This window comes from Melanerpes formicivorus, unplaced genomic scaffold, assembly GCF_026170545.1.
Source record: "Melanerpes formicivorus ecotype bairdi unplaced genomic scaffold, bMelFor1.0.p_v2 SCAF_13, whole genome shotgun sequence".
In the NCBI taxonomy this organism is placed as follows: domain Eukaryota; kingdom Metazoa; phylum Chordata; class Aves; order Piciformes; family Picidae; genus Melanerpes; species Melanerpes formicivorus.
In genome coordinates this window covers 14,206,590-14,225,440 of record NW_027142365.1, presented here as the reverse complement: position 1 = coordinate 14,225,440, position 18,851 = coordinate 14,206,590, and the positions used below count along the sequence as shown (strand labels likewise).

Sequence of the window (18,851 nt, the reverse complement as noted above, 5' to 3'; positions counted from 1 at the left end):
AAAAGAAACCTCTGGGCTGAACAGTACACAGGAGACCTAGAAAAGTGCTGCAAATGCATTTTCACAACTCTTGGCAAGCTAATAACTGTGCTCAACAAAGTAAGATATAAATTACGCTGTCAACAAGTTTCAAGGACACACTGATGACAACCAAGTATTGCCAGGGAACAAGGCAGCTCCCATCCCGTTCTGTCCTCCTGGTCATAGAACAGGGGCAAGGAGCTGGTAGACCAAGGTGGTTTCACAGCAGATCCTCATCCTCTTCCCTCAAGCAGCTAGCCGGGCTGCTTTACAGAGAACATCAGACAGCAGCACAAAGCATCCCCAGCACAGGAATATTTTTGATAATATGGATTTATTTTTAAGGTATTCCATTATTTCTTTTAATCTATCTAGTCCAGAAGAACCATCAGTGTTCTCTGGGTATTTAAAGTAACTTCCTATTTCCTTTTTTCCCTTAAGGTTTTAGGAGCTATCATAGTTACCCTCAGCTGCAACTGACGGTGTGGGGAAACACTGTGTGCTATATTATCTTCAGCAGGTATGTAATGGCACTTATTGTCAAGATCCATAACCTACTATCTTAGTAAACTACCCCTTTTCATTTAAGTTTTACAGTTTCAATGAATTTTCATTTTAAAAAATTCTCAATTGTAACAACATCTGATGCACTTACATCACGCTCCATGCACAGAAGTAAGTTACATTCTTACCAGACCTGAGAAACTTAGAAAGGCCATTTAGAAAGAATGAGAAATATGAGCTCAGTGAAATCTGCTTAGATTCCTTCCCCACCACTTTCTATTCCAATTACAGTCACAAATGAGCCAAGTAACTCCCTTGCATCATCTTCCTCACACAAAAAATGTACACAGTACAGCCTGCTTGCTTTACAGGAGCACCTGGAGTTTCAGAACGTGCAAAGCTCACTCTAACCCAGAGGCAGCCTACCTCCAGTGCAAAGCACATATATAATTAAAGACATGCAATGTTAAAAGCAGTTACAAGCAACAAAAAGTATGCACACTCATGCAATAATGCCCTTGTTTGGAAATCTGTATCAGAAAGCTCAGGAAAAAGAGATTCCAGTCTTGCAATGGGGCTGATGCTTTTAAAATTCCTCCTGTGTCTGTGGCAATTCTCAGTGCCCTGCATTTCACAGGTCCAGACCATCTCACCCAGTGCTTGCTGCACATGGTACACTCAGGTCTCATAGGCATTCACCATTTATTCACCAAAGAGGTGTGCTCATTCTGTTTTTCTGTTACAGAGAAAAACACCACAAGAGATAACAGACTCTACATGTAATGAAGTAGTAGAAGATAACAAGTGCATGAAACAGTTATTCTCAGCAATATTTATTAATATTCTGTCTTTTATGGTGGATAATCAGTTTCAAGAAATCAACCCAACACACAGAACTAGGCTGTGAACAGTCACTGTAAAACTTGTGGGTACTTTTACAAGGCCAGTTCAGACAACTGCAACTGGAAAAGAAATGGAAAGCAAGACAAGGTATGAAGCAAATCAGGCTAAAAAAAGATGTCCCTACATCCATGAATACCCAAAGCACAACCGAAGCACTTACACAATAACCTAATCTCATGGCAACATTTAGGAAGATGTGGGGGAAGGGAGAAACAATGCCAAAATTCCAAATTCCCCCAGCTGTGAGCAATCTAAAGAGAAAGAGTCTTACCTCAAGTTTATATGCCCTGTCCCTGCTGAGCGGCTCCAAAGGAGAACTCAGGTTGTTTGCTTCTGCCAGGGAGCGCAAATCAAAATAATACTTGGCATAAACACTGGAGGGAACATTAATATTGAACTGCAGCAGCTCAAGAAACTGACGTTCCAGCTCATTCCTGAAAAAAGAAGGTAAAGGTGAAGACATAGTTCAGACTCTGCTTTCTGAATGCAGTTTACTTTCAATTGCACATGCTATAAACCAAGTTCATTTCTTGTTCTTGCCAGATGCAATTATGCTAGCCTAAGGTCTGACCTAGTCTACCAAGTTCTACTGGCATACATAAGCCAATGAGGAATATGAAAGATGCTGAACTTTGCAGCTGCTACTGCAATGCCAACCAAATCCAGATACAAACCTTTGCTAGTGGAAGGGCACCTTAATCAGTTTAGCTAACACAGTCTGGGAAAGAAAACCTCCCTTGTAGTTTCTGCTGTACCTCCACTAGGTGGATCTGCACACACAGCTATGCAAACACAACAGGCAGTCATGCCCAAGGTTTGTCAGACAGTTCTCACAAATGCTGGAAATTAACACTTACATTACTGAAAAATGTATTTATTCTCTCCAGCTTTTCACAATCAATCACTTAGAATGAAGCAATTTTTCCTAGAACACACTAGTGAGCATTTGTTTTTCACTGCCTAAAACAAATGTGCTCATCAAAATACCAGATAGGAAGAGAGGTCCTCCTTGAGCTCCCACTCTGTGAAAACTTTGGTATGGCAATACATTATTACCTACACCAGCACACTGGAAAGTATGGTAAGAAATCAGCAAATCAACAAAACTAAGGACTGGAAATCACAAAACGTTAGGGGTTGGAAGAGACCACAAAACATCATCCAGTCCAACCCCCCTGCCAGAGCAGGATCACCTAGGGCAGGTCACACAAAAACACATCTAGGCAAGTTTTGAGAGTCTCCAGAGAAGGAGACTCTACAACCTCTCTGGGCAGCCTGTTCCAATGCTCTGTCACCCTCCCTATGCCAGTGGTAAAATACACTTCAATCAGAAAAACAAAAGCAATTTGTGTCCTCTATGTAAGCAACTGTCACAGACCTCATGCCATCTATCAGCATCCACCATGCTTAGATACAAGGCAGATATACAAACTTTACATAACTTATGAGAGAGCTTCCTGTCTCCCTCATACACACAGCTCTTTGCATTCATTCACCAGAGATAAGCACACTGCACTCACATGTCTTCAACCGTGATATCTTTCAGGATCTGGCAGTAATCCACGTTCCACACTGCCTGGTCGTCCCAAACTTTGGATGCCAGTAGAATCGCACCCAGGACAATTCTCTTCCAGTTTGCTGGGCAAATATCTATCTCTGCATAAGTTAAAAGTCTTTCAAGATATACCTGTGGAAACAAAGTTGAAACTTAATCCATTTTGCTATTAAGCAGGGATGAAAAAGAGAACTACTGTTCTATTCTCATAAGCCCATTCCAGCAATTTTAAAAGATTAATTGCTCTCCAAAAGATTCCTTTGTGAAAGCTGCAGGTTTAAATACAGAAATAAGGCATCAATGAGAATAATTAGTAACAGATGAAAAGTTGCACCGAAGTAAAAAGCGTGCACATACTTAATACTACCTTCCCATCAGCACATACTTCAGAAATCAGATGTAACAATTAAATAGGAGCTTGTTCAGCATTATTCTTACAAGATCTTCACTGCCATATTTGAGCATGTTTAAGGATATGAAATATTGCTCCTAAGCCCTTGGTGATAACTTGGGCTTAACTCCAGACATACAGTTTGTGGAGTGGGACTTGGTGTCATCTTCTGATAAAACCAAAGATGATAAATATCTTGTCAGGAGGAACTGTGTTCAGTGTGGCTTCTGGCTCCCTTCTTGAAGATGCCTTAAAGGTCAGCATTTTGTTTTGCTCCTTTGCTGTGAGATGCCTGACTCAGTCTGGTATTTAAGTGTATGTGTGCAAGTGAAAGAAGACAGAAAAAGAACAAGAATTCTTCTTGCAGAAAACATCTGCAAAAGTTTGAGGTCCTCAGCTGATGTGGGAGTTCACTGTAACCCAGGACTGTCTCCCACAGGTACACCTATGCTGGCACATCAGTCTAATTCTTCAACTTTCAATCCAGCCCACTTAGACACACAGAGAATCTTCATTCTAGCTCTCTCCAGCTCTGATTTGGAAAGGTGACTCTGCAGGCAGTGAAAACAAAGGCTGCTATATACTTGAGCTCATCCTCACACCAGCAGCATATGAACACAGCCACATGAACCGTCTCCTATTCAAACGTGGGGAAGTTCTTTATTCCTGAAAAAATGGAAGAATTTCCATCTCAGAGCACTGCAACATACTAGGCCCAGGCTGTGGTAACAGCCAAAGCACTAAGAATTTGACTTTGAGTAGAAAAGAAGTAGACTCTGCCATGCACTTAGCAGCCTACACTCCTGAAGGGGGATGCTTCTGGCTGCTGCAAAGATGTGCTGCATCAGTAGAGATTTCTGGAGAGGGGCCAGGTGGCTCTCAGCTCCTTTGAAGAAGGCGGCTGGTGGGTAGTTAGTGACTACGCTACTCATCCCAAACAAATTTATGGCTGGTGGGAGAACACCACCTGCTTTTGCTGGCAAAAGCAGCAAGCAAGTCTTCCCACACATGGGCAGACATGATCCACCTCATTAAATACAAAACAAAACACAATAAAACCTGAGTATGTTTTTGACCCTGTGATGGTAAATGAGACCTATGGAAATGCCACCATCCTGCAAATATATCCATAGAGTGCATAGTGTCTTAAACACAGAGATTATCTCCTTATATATGGGGTTGGTATCAAACAGACTTGGGATTGTGTGTGCACTATGTGGTTCAGCACATTCAGGTGTTGTAAAGATTTTTCCTGTCTTAATTTTCAAAGAAAAAAACCCCACTTTCTGCGTTTTCTTCAGGATTAGCTGCTGCTCAGTCATCATAAAGCTGAAGTTCAAAAGCTCACTGTAGAAAAGGACACTGTAAATCTCATCCCAGACACTGGAAGGAATTTACTTACATGATAAAACAACCAAAAAATGCAGAAGAAATAATGTAGTGATAATCATCTGGCTTATTTTGGCAGAAACTTCTTTACTGAACCAAAACTAATAAACAATAAAATGAGCTTTCAGTATCTAGACTTAGAATAAATGCCATGAGTTGCCTCCATCCACTTTTAACAGCTGCACCGTACTTAGGGAAGGGAACTAAAGCTTACAACAAATTGAAGCTGTTACACCAACGTTATTTTTCTTCAATTTAATTCATCCTCTGCAGTGCCTCTTGTGAAAGTAAGCTTTTGTGGCAAAACATCTTGAGCACTTCTGTACTAAACATTCAGAAGTTGAATTCCACAAAGACAAGAGATCTATTTTGCCTTAATTCAACACCTAGTTTTCCTCAAACACTCTAGTGGCTTCCAAGAGCCATCTTCATCACTTGTGTCATTACCCACTTAGTCCCATGACTGCATGTTTATAGATATTTTTTTTACAGAATGATAACAAGACTATTTAAATACAACATTAAAGTTACTGATGTGACATTAGCAGAAACTCTCAGCAGCTTCAGCCAAATATTTCATGCTGTATTTTTCCCAGCTTGCAAAGAACAAGCACAACTCAGTGCTAATACCAACAACTCTACAATCTTCAAAACCCATTTGTAATATAATTCAGTTCCTGGCTGAAATGAAAATGCAGTTCTGATCTGGAAAATATCAGTGGACATTGTTCCACCAACACATTTTCACTTCCAAACACCATTATCAGCCTGCTGTGTTTAGGAATGAACTACATGGCTTTATGTCGGTCTAACAAGCTGTGATGGACAACACTTGCACCTCATTGGAGACATTTCAATCACTTGAGCACGTGTCAGAAGATACACTACACAGAGTTAAGACTTCAGAAGAGCAATATTGGATTATTATTTTTCATCTCTCCCCACAGACTTGCACCAAGATTTGCAATCATTGACCTTTGCACTTGAAATGTCTTCAAGTTATTATTTAATCCTAAGTGAAACCAATTAGGTGATTTGCCTTTGTTAAGAATTTAATTTATCAATTAAAGAAAATTACCAATCCGTGGGTATAAATCCAAATTGGCTTTGAGTTCAATGAACTCTGGAGAGGTTCATTTGCTTAGATGCAGCACCACAGGAACATCATTACATGGCTTCAAAATCCGTTTCAGGTCGAGTAGAGGGACAGAAATTATTTGTTTCAGCACACATCTTGAGCTCATAAATCTGCCAGACCCAAAACAACTCCACGCTGACCTAGTTTGGATGCCTCTGATCTTAACTCCCAGGACCTGGAGTTGCAATAGTATGGTGGAGAAGCATTTAGCTTTCCATTATCACCACTCATCCTGGGGGCATTTTTTAGCCAAACACAGAACTGTAATATGGCACAAATAGGATCAGCAACCACATCCAAGGTCCAGCAATGCTGCTCCAGCAGGGCCACTGCCGAGCCAGAACTAATCCCTGAGATGATTATTTGCAGTTGGGTGAATCCATCCTGGACTTACTAGCTGAGATCAGCTCCAGTGCAGGGAAGTCTGCACCGGGAAAGGGAATCCCAGTGAAAAGGGCCAAGAAGGAGCTCTTCTGGGGGCATTTTGAAGCCAGGAAAACAGCATGGCTCTGCTACGGGCTGGCAGCTTGTGGCAGGCTGCTCAGGTGGCGCAGGCAGAGCCAGCACTCCCCCTGGCATCTAAACAAGATGAAACGACCACAGCCAAGAAGAAGCCTCAGCAAGGGCAGTGATGGGTCACTGCTCACTGAGCACAGAGGTGAGCTCAGCTGACCGTAACTGCTCCCTTCCCAGAAGATGACCCAAAGGACAGCAACAAGGCTGGTGAGGAGTTTGGAGGGTGTCACACAAGGAGCACCTGAGGGATATGGAGCTGTTTAGGCTGGAGAAGAGAAGGCGGGGGGTAGATCTCTACAACTACCTAAAAGGATGTTCAAGTGAGGCTGGTGCTGGGCTCTTCTCCCAAGTATCAGTGATAGGATGAGAGGAAATGGGTTTAAGTTGTGCCAGGGGAGGTTTAGATTGGACATTAGGAAAAAATTCTTTACTAAGAGAGTGGTGAGGCATTGGAAGAGGCTGCCCAGGGAGGTGGTGGAGTTGCCATCCCTGGAGGTGTTCAAGAAGCATCCAGATGTAGTGCTTCAGAATATGATTTAGTGGTCAGGGTAGCTCGGTTATGGTTGTACTTGATGACCTCAAAGGTCTTTTGCAACCTTGATGATTCTATAATGCTGAGTGACTGATAGTAACAACAGCATCCAGTGTTGTTCCAGTTATCTAGGATGTAATGCTCCCCACAATGCTGGATAGCACAGAGTTGGTTACACAACACCCCAAGCAACAGAACATAAAGAAAGTGAAAACTGAAGGCAGCCCTGAAGAGCTTCAGTTTTAATTAGTGAGAAATAGTATCTCATTTTTTCCATCTCAGAGGACACTATAGCATACTTGGTATATTATATAATACTCTCCAGGAGAAAGGAAAGTTGAAAATAACAGAGAAGGCTTGTTGGGGTTGGGGTTTCTTTGCTTTTTTTAATTATTATTTCTCCTTCAGGAAGACATACACCAAACATTAAAGTGTCAAGCAATTTCTTTTCAGTATCTCATAATCCAAAGGAACATTCAATTTTTATTAAAATCTTTTGGAAGATTTGTTTCTGGTGCTTCATTTTGAAGGTGCTCAGCATTACCTTCTGATATCCCACAGATACCTCTTATCAGGAGTTCAGTCTAAGCACCTAAAACACCTCAATTCCTTTTGTAGGCTTCCCTAAAGCAATAAAGAAGGTTTTGGACAGATTTTATGAAATTTCCAGCCTTGAAAAAATTCAGAGCTCAACTGGGCAGGCCCTGATCAGCCTGACCCAGCTGGTCACGCTTTCAGCAGAGGTCAGACCAGGCGTGACCTCCAGAGGCCCCTTCCAATGTAAATTATCCTGTGATTCCATCTGTCTGCAGTACTGGAGCTTCCTGTGGTGCATCAGAGAGGTCAGAAGTTGTGCACTGCCTCCAAGGAGGCTGAATGGGAGTCTCAGCATGCTAAAGGAGTGGGCAATCACTGAGAAATGTCACTGACATTCTGGAACAGTTCTGAATTTTGAGGCAGGAGCAAGGGCAAAGCATTATCTTTTCTCATCCTGTTTTTATTGCTTCCTGTCAAATTCTCTCTCTACTTTACCAATAAAACTCTAGTCACTTTAATTATTTCTCACTTGATTTACACTGACAGAAAGCAAATTATCTTTTCAGGATTTTAATTACTGTAATAGAGAATCTACAAACGAACATGTTTTTGAAACACTTCATTCCTTCCCTCTCCCATTTAACCCCCCTCGCTAGGTAGCCCAAATCATAAGCTGCAGGAGCACAGAATAACTGATGAGGAGAGTTTCTATTCCAACACAGTCTTCTCTCTTTAATGAGAAAACTTCAGTGTGTCACAATGCCTTGAAACTAAACATCCTTGCACAAAAACGATGTAATTGGTAGTGGGTCCTAGTAGGCAAATGACGGCTCTGATCCAATCGCTAAATTGCCATATGCTCTGTTCTAAGCAGTCAGCCAGTTCCCTACCACGGCTCTCCAGAAATAACTGTGCTTTGCAATTGCCCAGCTGGGCATTTAAAATGTTCCACAAAGGTCTGGTGCCATCCATTTGGTGGGAAAGGACATCACATCGTCGTGGTCCTCGCAAAAATCATCCTGTTGTTATTTTTTGAGACCAAATGTTGAGCAAGAATAACAAATGCAGACAGAAAGCTCTGACAGTGTGAACAACTGCAAAGTGCCATTGTAGATATTCATAAGAAGGACTAATGGAATTGAAAGAAGAGGCACATTTCACCAGGTTTGCCCTCTAATTAACTCTAAGGCAAAGAACTACAGTGCATATAAAGTACACTCAAACTTCTAGGCAACATCAACCTCCCAGTCTAAAACTGGGATCAGTATTCATTCCTTGCCCACACAGAAGCCCTTAGAGGTGCATGAGGAAATACACAGACATTCTTCAACTGAATGTCCTCTTCTCTTGAGGATTTAAGACAAATTCCCTCCCAGTACCTGGCCTGAATGTTCTCTTTTTATGAAGTACATATCTCAGCAGTCCTAAACCAAGACCTGACTAAGAGACATGCAAGTATTAACCAATAATCATTCATGTATTCTGTGATAGACTAGTCAAAAGATGAGAATAGCCCTAAAACCAGGGACCAGAACCTCAGCCTCCTGCTCCCACCAGTGCCTATAGCACAAGTACGAAGTTCCCATTCCTCTCTGTGTTCTCCAGAGCATATCCTGAACACATGGTCAGCTGCCAGGGGTCTCAGGATCCACAGCACAGGTGGAGACCACCTTCCTCAGATGTGGTAAAATGGTGGACTTCAGCCACCTCCCAGAGAATACTTGAAACCCAGGACAAAGGCAGACACCACCAATACTGAATACATACAACTGTTCTCATGAGTTTCTTACACCTGGAGTAGCCCAGCTTCAACAATTTATGTGGCTCACCCAACCAGGTCCACAATTCCCTCCAGTCACTGGATGGAGAGTGCCAGCATCAAACCAGGCAACAAGCAGTACTTGGCTTTGTACTCTGAGGGCTTCAGAGTTCACTAGCAGCATGAAGATTGGTAGCTAGACTGGGCCAGCTGAAAAGGCCCTCTGCTGCAGACCACTCTCTCTCTGGACTCTGATCACCTCCTTCTGTGTTTTTGTTTTCTTTTAAACAAGTAACAGTTTTTCTTGTTTGGTTTGATTTTTTAATATTGCAACTGAAATGTGGAAGAAGGAAAAAAAGGTATTTTATCAGCATTTCAAAGTAAAAATATCCCAGTGAAAGCAAATCAGTTAAACGATTTCCTCTTTCTTCCAAACACATGAAAACTTCTCTTCAAATACTCTCATTTTCTCACCACAGTTCAACAATAATCACTTTCTCTGCCTAGCTGCTGAAAATGTGACTGATGAGAACAATAAGAAGCCAGGAACATCTGGCTGGATTAATTAAATCCCTATTTTTCATAAGGAGAATTTATTCTTACATTCCTCAAATTTCAAATTATCCTCTCAGTCACAGCATGAACTTTGCAATGTATTTCAAAAGAACTCTCCTCTGAACTTCCCAGAAATAACTCACCTCACCTACTGCATGCATTTGCATATCACTGTACCTGATCAGGCTGTAGCAGACAGACCCAGCAGATCTGCTTATCTCCATATTTACAAATGCAAAATGGAACCTCTATGAAACTACTGCAGACATAGAAGTACACTGCAAGCCTTAGATCTGGCCTGTTTGCAAAGAAACCACAAACACACTCAAAAAGTCATGCCAAGGCAAAGCAGAAAACTTGGATCCTGCTCCTCGCTAAGTCTAGTTACTAGGATTGTTTTTACAGAACAAAAGAACAGAGCATAAATATTTCACTCTCACAGCACTGTGTTGTTTTCCTGTTTGCATGGATATCTCTCACCTTTTTTATTTGCTAGTCAATTAGGAGATTAAGGTAAGCACTATTTGCCACCTCTGCCCTTGAGGAGATGGTGAAGATCACATGAGCATTTCTCAGTTGTAGCAAGGATGGGAACATTTTGGGTCAAGGGAGAAGCACACATGTATTATACAACACAGACAAGTGAAGAGTCTTGCAGCTGGGAAACAACAACCCCATGGACCAGTACAAGTCGGGGGCTGACCTGTTGGAGACCAGTTCTGGGGAAAAGGACCTAGGAGTCCTTGTAGACATGGCCATGAGCCAGCAATGTGCCCTTGTAGCCAATAAGGCCAATGGCATCCTGAGGTGGATTAGAAGGGATGTGGTGAGTAGGTCAACAGAGGTTCTCCTCCCTCTCTACTCTGCACTGGGGAGGCCTCATCTGGAATATTGTGTCCAGTTCAAGGCATCTCAGTTCAAGAAGGATGTCAGGGAACTGCTTGAGAGAGTCCAGCTCTGGGCCACAAAAATGATGAAGCCAGTGGAACATCTTCCTACTGAGGACAGGCTGAGGGAGCTGGGCCTGGAGAAGAGGAGCCTGAGGGGTGCCCACATTCATGCTGATAAAGATGTGCAGGGCAGTGTGAGGAGGACAGAGCCAGGCTCTGCTCAGTGATGTCCAATGACAGGACAAGGGGCAATAGCTGCAAGCTGGAGCAGAGGAGGTTCCACAGGAACAGAAAGGAAAACTTTTTCACTGTGAAGGTGTCAGACCTCTGGAGCAGGCAGCCCAGAGAAGTCGTGGAGTCTCCTTCATTGGAGACTTTCAAAACCCACCAGGATGTGTTCCTGTGTAACCTGCTCTAGGTGATGATGCTCTGGCAGCAGGGATTGGACTGGATTATCTTTTGACATCCCTTCCAACCCCTAACATTCTGTGATCATTTTTCTCACAAAGTCAGGTCACAGAGCATCTAGTTCAGCTGTTCACTGGGACAAAACCATTATTTGCAAGACTTTAAATCAGGAGCAGAACTCCTAAAGCTGGTTTTAGTCTTATGGTATTATTTTATAAATAACTAATGTGAATTAGTATTTAATTGTTTCAACCTGAGATTTTAATTTTGCCCCCCTATCAGTGTGGGAAATCTCTTGGCAGCTCTGGAGGCTGTGTGAAAATTACATTTTTTTTGTTTAATTATAAATTGGTTATTCTGTACTAGTGGAGGCTTTAATTGAAACATTTTAATTAAGTGCTTGAAGCAACACAATGCCAGCTTTTTGCTGGAGACTAGCTTATCTAAGTGTCTGAAGTTTCACATTTACTCAGCTCCTCTGCTGAACATCCCGACTGCTATCTAACCAATTGTAACTGCTGCTCCTACCTGGCTAATGGCATGTAAAAAAGACAAACAGCAAAGTGCATTCAACCACACACCTTAGTCCATGTTAATGAACCGGGCAGTAAAGATGGGAGGCTAAAGTAGTTTAAAAAGAATTAAGGTGAGTGAAAGAAAGCTAACAGTTGCAGCATCTTGTTCAAAATGTACTGTGATCTCCACAGAGACACTTCCTGCCTTCTGGCAATCCTCCCAGGAGGAACAAGTGGCAGACATGGCTATCAGATTGCTCTCCAATGGACAGCCAGACCATGGCAAAACACTGCTCCAGCAGGGAATGCTTTTCTCTTCCTCTCTAGACAGGAGATCAAAACTGAAAGTGCTTGGAGGGCTCATAAGGAGCAATACCAACACTATTAAGATTTCAGGAGCGTGGGGAGGGCAGGAAGGGTTGATTGCTTTTTAACAGATTCATTTCTACATTTGAACATTTCAGAAAGAACACGATCTGTCTCTGGGGCCTCTCTTGGTGACTCTAACAAATAAAGGAAAGGGATCTGGAAATACAGAGGAAACTGAGAACAGGAGCAGCCTTGTAAACCACTATTTACCCAAGAACTCTGAAGCTTTCTGGAAAGAGGGGTCAGACAGGTGCTATTATCCTGAATGTATGGGCAGAAATTAACAGAACAGTAACACTGCAAACATCTGCATGGCTGCTTTCAGAGCTGCTTATCTGCTTTTGTGTTGGGTAAAAAAATCCAAGCCACCTAAGCTTGACTCTGTGATATAAGAACTGAGTTAAAAAAACCCCAAAACATTTATACCTTATTGCAGATTACACCAACAGAGTTACTTGTAGGGAAACCACATGAGAACCAGAAGAGGCAAGCCAGTAGTTACAGATGAAAGATACTGAAATGTATGTCTGGGTTAACTAGATGTATGGGGAAGAACTTTGCATTCATTGCAATAACAGGATGATATGGTTATTAAAAAAAGGCCTTTTCCCTTTGAGTAAACAGTGCCCTCTCTGGTCAAGTAACTTAAGATTGAACAACAGATAACCACCACAAGGTTCCAATGTACTTGACAGTAGATTCATTAAACTACAGAAGAACATATTGATTCACACAACGTGTCTTGCCTCTAGCAGAAAACACTTAGGAAGAGAAGGGAGTAGGAAAAGTACTTAGTGCAATTATGTAAAAGTCAGGCAAAATATCATTTCAGAAAACAAGTAATGGCTGAGTCAAGTAACTAGGTAGAGTAATACTTCAAAATGCACGAGTGGAGCACTGCAGGGTGTTTCTTGCCCTATTTTCTCTCATATTCCTGCTCTGTACTGGCTAGTACAATTCATTCTGACTGTCCAAAGGAGAATAACTTGCCAACTAATCTTAGAAGCCAAGGGAGAGAGATTAACGGAGGAAATGAGTAAATTTGAGCTTCAAAAACCACCTTCTCCAATTTCCCTTCTTCCATCTAAAGGGCCTAACAAAGCTGCTACGAAACCACATGTCATAACACGGTTAAAAAAACACAACTTTGTTCATATAAAATCTGAGTCAAGAACACGGCCAAAACTGTGCCTGAAAGCTAAAGGCTTGTCAGAATTTGTAGCATAACAAATTCAAGAAAATGAAGAAATTATCAGCTGGTGGAGATCACTCCCTCCTTTAATCCACACTGCTATGTTGATCCACACCAGCTGAAAATCTGAACCTTCTTTTGTGTCATGCTATTTTTAAGCAGCTAAACTTGAGAGCAATTGTTCAACCCTACAGAGTGGTCCTGAAAGACAAGCACAGTGCAGTTAATAAAGAACCATCACCAACATGTCCCAGTCACTCACCAAATCCTCCTTCTGTCAATTCTTATTAGTGCTATCAAATTACCTACAGATGCTTATGAGTCGCTGCTGAGAGCAACAATGATGCACAAAGTCTCCAAAAGCCTTTCTGCTTTTAACATTCCCTCTTGTTCAGACCCCTTATGCCACTGCATTTTCTGTTAGTCACCTCGGTGGACTGTAACATTACCACTCTGTGAGGGCAAGATATAACCCTGCTTTCTGTCACACATGTGACCTAATCTCTTCTTCCACCACTTACTCTCCCCAAGTAAAGGAACTCTAATATCTCTTCCCAAGAGACTTTCTTGGTCCCCATGATCAGAGGGCTGGAGCTCCAGTCCTATGAGGACAGACTGAAAGAGTTGGGGCTGTTCAGTCTGGAGAAAAGAAGGCTCTGAGGTGACCTTATTGTGGCCTTCCAGTATCTGAAGGGGGCCTACAACAAGGCTGGGGAGGGACTTCTCAGGATATCAGGTAGTGATAGGACTAGGGGGAATGGAATGAAGCTGGATGTGAGGAAGAGGTTTCCTCACCATGAGAGTGGTGAAGCCCTGGAATGGGTTGTCCAGGGAGGTGATTGAGGCCCCATCCCTGGAGGTGTTTAAGACCAGGCTGGATGAGGCTCTGGCCACTAGAGTGTGGGGTGTCCCTGCCCATGGCAGGGGGGTTGGAACTAGATGATCCTTGTGGTCCCTTCCAATCCTGACTGATTCTATGAAGAATTTCCCTGGCAGCACCTAGCTCTATTAAATCATGCAAACCCAAACTTTGGGAACAAAACTGGGTCTGTCAGAGGGTTGATGTCTTCTCTCAGACACTCACCAGGGTGACAATGGCACATTCAGCAGTCAGTTGAGCAGCACTGAACAACGTCCGGACAAAGCGGTAAATCTGTTTCTGCTCCGGGTCATGTTTGTCATAGTCTGGTGGCACTTCAGATTTCTAAGGAAGAAACACTTCCAAATAGGTGACTGAAACAAAACGAAGCAGACAGAAAGAAAGACAGTTCACGTGAAAGGGAAGAAGAGGCAGCTGGACTTACCGAAAGCGGATGAAGGTTTTCATCAAAAATATCTAAGAGCATTCTTCTGTCTGTGTCCCTAAAAGCATCAAAACCAAAGCAGAGTCATTATCTGAAGGTGACAGCATGCAGCTCGCAGACACACGCAGATCATGACGACTCCTCAAGCTGCTGGGTGCTTAGAAACGGTGCAGAAATGTGGGGCTTGGACATATTCTACCCTCAGGTTCAGTGTGGGATGAAATCCACATTACAAAGGAAGCTAAAAGTCTCAGCTTTCGGTGCCCCAGATACACAGGTTTTGTGCTCTCTGCTTCACAGCCTAAGAAGTCCTCCTATAAACTTGCAAGAAAATCAGCCCAGCTTACTCTCCTTTTCTTAATTTCATCATGACAACCTTTAAAAAAACCTCTTAATTCCTCCTCCTTTATTATCAACATTATGAACATTACCACCTATACAGCATTTTGGGTGACAGGTTGGACTTAAAGACCTCCAAGGTCATCTCCAACCTGGTTGATTCTGTGATTATTTTTAGTTAGCGTCTAGCTTTACATACTCCACTTTTCCTTCCTTTGGAAATCCCTATCCTACTAGTAATTTCTGAAAGCAAAAAGCAGTACATAACAACCAAAAAAAAAAACAAAACAATCAGACAAAGCAGTTTTCCTATTCATTTGGTTTATTTGCTGTTTCTCCCTCAGATCCCTGTTGCTCATGATCAGTTTGATGCAACTCCACAAACCCAACAAACATCCAGTATGCGACATTAGATTTTGCTGTGTGTAATTGTGGCAGGAACATTAACAATCACAAAAGTATGTGGTAGAACAGTACCAGTTAGAACTGGACACTCTCTGGACAGATGCATTCATGTGACCTACTTACTACAATTCCATCTTTATTTATAGCATCCCTGGTACTCTGGCCACAGAGTTCTTAAGAGAGAAACTACTGAATATGGTCTCTATCTTTACTCAACAGCACGTGTCTCTCAGGGCACGCAACATGAATTCCGGTCTGGATTCAGGTCTACAAAATGTACTTATGAGGAGGTAACATTTAAACCTCAGCATCTGAAGGTGACTTTTTTTTTTGCGCCTGCTAGCACTTGAAATAAGTGTTTCTAATTCTTCTGGTTTTGTATTTTATTTTAGGGAAAAGGAGTACCTAAATTAAAACAAAACTCCAGACCCAGATAATTACTAGAAAATGCCTACCAGCAAAGGTTTTAGGTCAGACTTTTTCACCCCCCTCCATGGGTTGGACGTGATGATCTTGAAGGTCTCTTCCAACCTGGTCTATTCTATTCTATAATAAAGCTAGTGTCTTAACATAGGAATAGTCTCCCTGGAATCACTGGTGTGCTAGAGTAAACGGTGGCCCTGCACAATGAGAAGGGAGAAAGAAAGACTCTCCTGGTTTGTTTCTTCATGCTGTAGCTGCTGCATGATATAAAGGCATATTCGACCAAAAAACCTATTCCACATAGAAAAATATCAGAGCTTATAAATTCTTGTCTTCATTGAAACTAATATTATTATCTTAAAAAGATGAACCATCTACTAATTTATCATGGTTAGTTTGTTGGGGTTTGTTTTATTTGGTTTATTTATTTAGCAAATCCACCAGTGTTTATGCACTGCTCTGAAAAGAAGCCAGGTATAGTCTTTCATCACTTGCTGCATAGCTTAGTACAACAAAGCTGCAGGAAGCCAATCAATGTAACAATGGTAGGAGACACTGGGAGAAGAAGGAATGGTAACTAGAATGTTACAATCAAATGAAATGTGGGGAACACATGAAGAAATATTCTGTTTCATACAGAGTTCCTCAAAAAAATAACACTGGTGAGAGTTTGGAATACTAGGAATTAATTTAGGTTTAAGTTTGCTGTACAGGAGATAAACTAAACACTGCCTGAAAAGATTTCTTCTCTGGCAAAGCAGATGCTGGACTCATTTTCTGTCAAAATCAGCCCTGAGTAAGAGCTACAGTGGTTTTTTTACTCCCCATCCCCCCAACAATGAACCAAAATCTACCACATACATCAACAACTTCCTTTTCACCTATAAAGGCAGGAAGCAGAACCTGCTTTGCTGTTGCTGTTTCAGCAGCAAGTACTACTGAATGCTGTTATCACCTTGTCCCTCCATTCCTAAATCAGAGATAACTAAAGACAGATCAGTGACTTCACATCCTTCATTTCAGTCATTGACACACAGGAGCCTGCTCCAACATCAGCACCGAGCCCATCTGTCCTGAGTGCGGCAGAGGGCGTGTTGACACCGCAGCTCCTACTCAGGGCAGCTCCAGGAGCGGGAAGCAGCAACCACCTCTTCCTGAATAAACCACTTCTCCATCCCACAGGAGAAAGGACAGCAGCAACTTTCCCAAGAAGATAACACTCAGAGTGCATTTGATTTAACACACTGACATGGGACTCATTATTTTCTAAAGGTTTATCCTCTCTGTCTAGTTGTAGGTTAAATTTAGATCAAGCTCACAAGTGGGCATATTTTACCAGCAGGCAGAAATCAGCTCCGTGGCAGTCGGCACAAAGCACGTCTGATGTGCTCTGGGTCTGGATTCCTCTTGCACAGCTGTGAGCTCTCACTGAAGTTTCTCACCCTTTGTGGTCCCTAATGAGCCCTACTCTGAGCCTTTTACTCAACTGGCACGATACCTAAGCACTTAGGAATAACTTCCACAAAACTTCAGAATCTGATTACCCTGGAGATCTCCATTATTTAGTCAAGCACAGTAAAATCTGACTAGTTAGCCAAACTGACCCAGGAGTGATGGAGGAAAGGGTAAAAAGGGAACCACAGACAGATAAACAAGTAATGCAAGCATGATCACCAACAGCTCATTTCCTGGGAAATGAGATTAAAGGTTTGGGTAAAGATTTCACTCCAACTTCTGCTTTACACATTGTCATGTTTCAGTCCAAGGCACACTGACGCCTTGAAAAGTCTCATAAAAATTTTCAGCAAGGAAAACCTCTCTGCCCTTGTGCACTTCTAAAGGCTTCTCTTTAGATGTCAGCATTGTGTCAGTAAGTGTGGTGGGTTCCAGTGACCTGAAACATGGTCCCTAATGACGTACCAGCTTAACTTTAAACTTCTGAGCAATCACTTTTGTTCTAGTCAGACTTCTTACAGTCCAGAAGAAAAAACATATTAGTGGCTTGCTAGACCAAGATCTATGCCAAGTTCTGTGAAAAGACACATGGAAAAGCCATGGACACAAAAGTTAGTTGGAAGTATACAATCTCTCCTTCGAAATGTTGGGAAAGACTATTCTATGATACAGTGACATAACACGAGGACAGGTAACATAAGATACAAAAGCACAAGTCAACATTAAAAAAATCTGATTTACTTATCAAGTTACATTTTAGAGAACCTATTTTCCATTCAATTTCAAACAACTTGACTGAGCAGAAACCTAAAACATAGTATACCAGAAGAGATAAGCCAGGACCCACTCTGTTTCTGAGGCATCTTGAATTACATCTGTTCACAATGTTTGTCTTCCTCTGTAATTAATAGTTTGTATTTCGAAAATCATAGCATCATAGTATCAGTCAGGGTTGGAAGGGACCACAAGGATCATCTAATTCCAACCCCCCTGCCATGGGCAGGGACACAAATCCATCGACTGATGTACACACTTAACTTACAAAGGTATAGCTAAAAAATCTGAAAGACAGATTTCTCTGGAACTGCAAGACATGAAATAATGCAGAGGTGCACATTAAACACTGACTCATCAACATTTTTCAATGCTGATCTGCATTTCCAGATTTTTATGCTATTTAATCCTCCATTTTTTAGTTTTCTAAGCTAAAATAACATCTATGTAGATACAAAAGAAAGTGTTTCTCATTTCTGGCACAGCAAAGAAGAAAACTGCTACCCCCAAAAGATTTTATTTTGAAAGAAACAGAGTATGGATTTTTAGGATTTGGGCAGTTCATTTGTTTTGATTAAAGAGATCCTCAGAACAAGATTTCAATATTCACATACCTGTTTTTGATGTGGTAATATATTGCAAGAGCTACACTGTAAAGAAAAACATAGAGTTAATACCTCAGGACTGTCAAATTCTGTATGAATTGTCACATTAACGTGCAAATTTAAAACCAAGCACAAGGCATGACCCAAAGCATGCTCAACAGCCTATTCTCTTCACTGTTAGATACCAGGAAAACTGATGGAGACAATTTCAAAGTCCAGGTGCCTCATTTTCAGTAGAAATGAAAACACCTATATTCCATACACCGAGTTGCACACACCTTCCATAGAATGCCCTGCTCCACTAAAGGCAATGATAAAACTCCTCCTGACTTGCAAGGTGTAAAGCAAAGCACCACAGACACTGGACATTCT

General features: G+C 41.8%; 1 protein-coding gene across 5 annotated transcripts in view; it reads right to left on the bottom strand.

Annotated features, from left to right (window-relative positions):
- Nucleotides 1-18,851, bottom strand: part of CCNY (cyclin Y) — a 93,535-nt gene that overhangs the window by 8,494 nt on the left and 66,190 nt on the right. For 3 of the 5 annotated variants that reach the window (XM_068146279.1, XM_068146283.1, XM_068146281.1), the window contains 5 exons: nt 18,489-18,524; nt 14,479-14,536; nt 14,259-14,378; nt 2,949-3,115; nt 1,700-1,862 (listed from right to left, as the gene is read on the bottom strand). In XM_068146279.1, the coding sequence (XP_068002380.1) occupies nt 1,700-1,862; nt 2,949-3,115; nt 14,259-14,378; nt 14,479-14,536; nt 18,489-18,524 (544 nt within the window). The other 2 variants (XM_068146280.1, XM_068146284.1) reach the window with 2 other exon arrangements.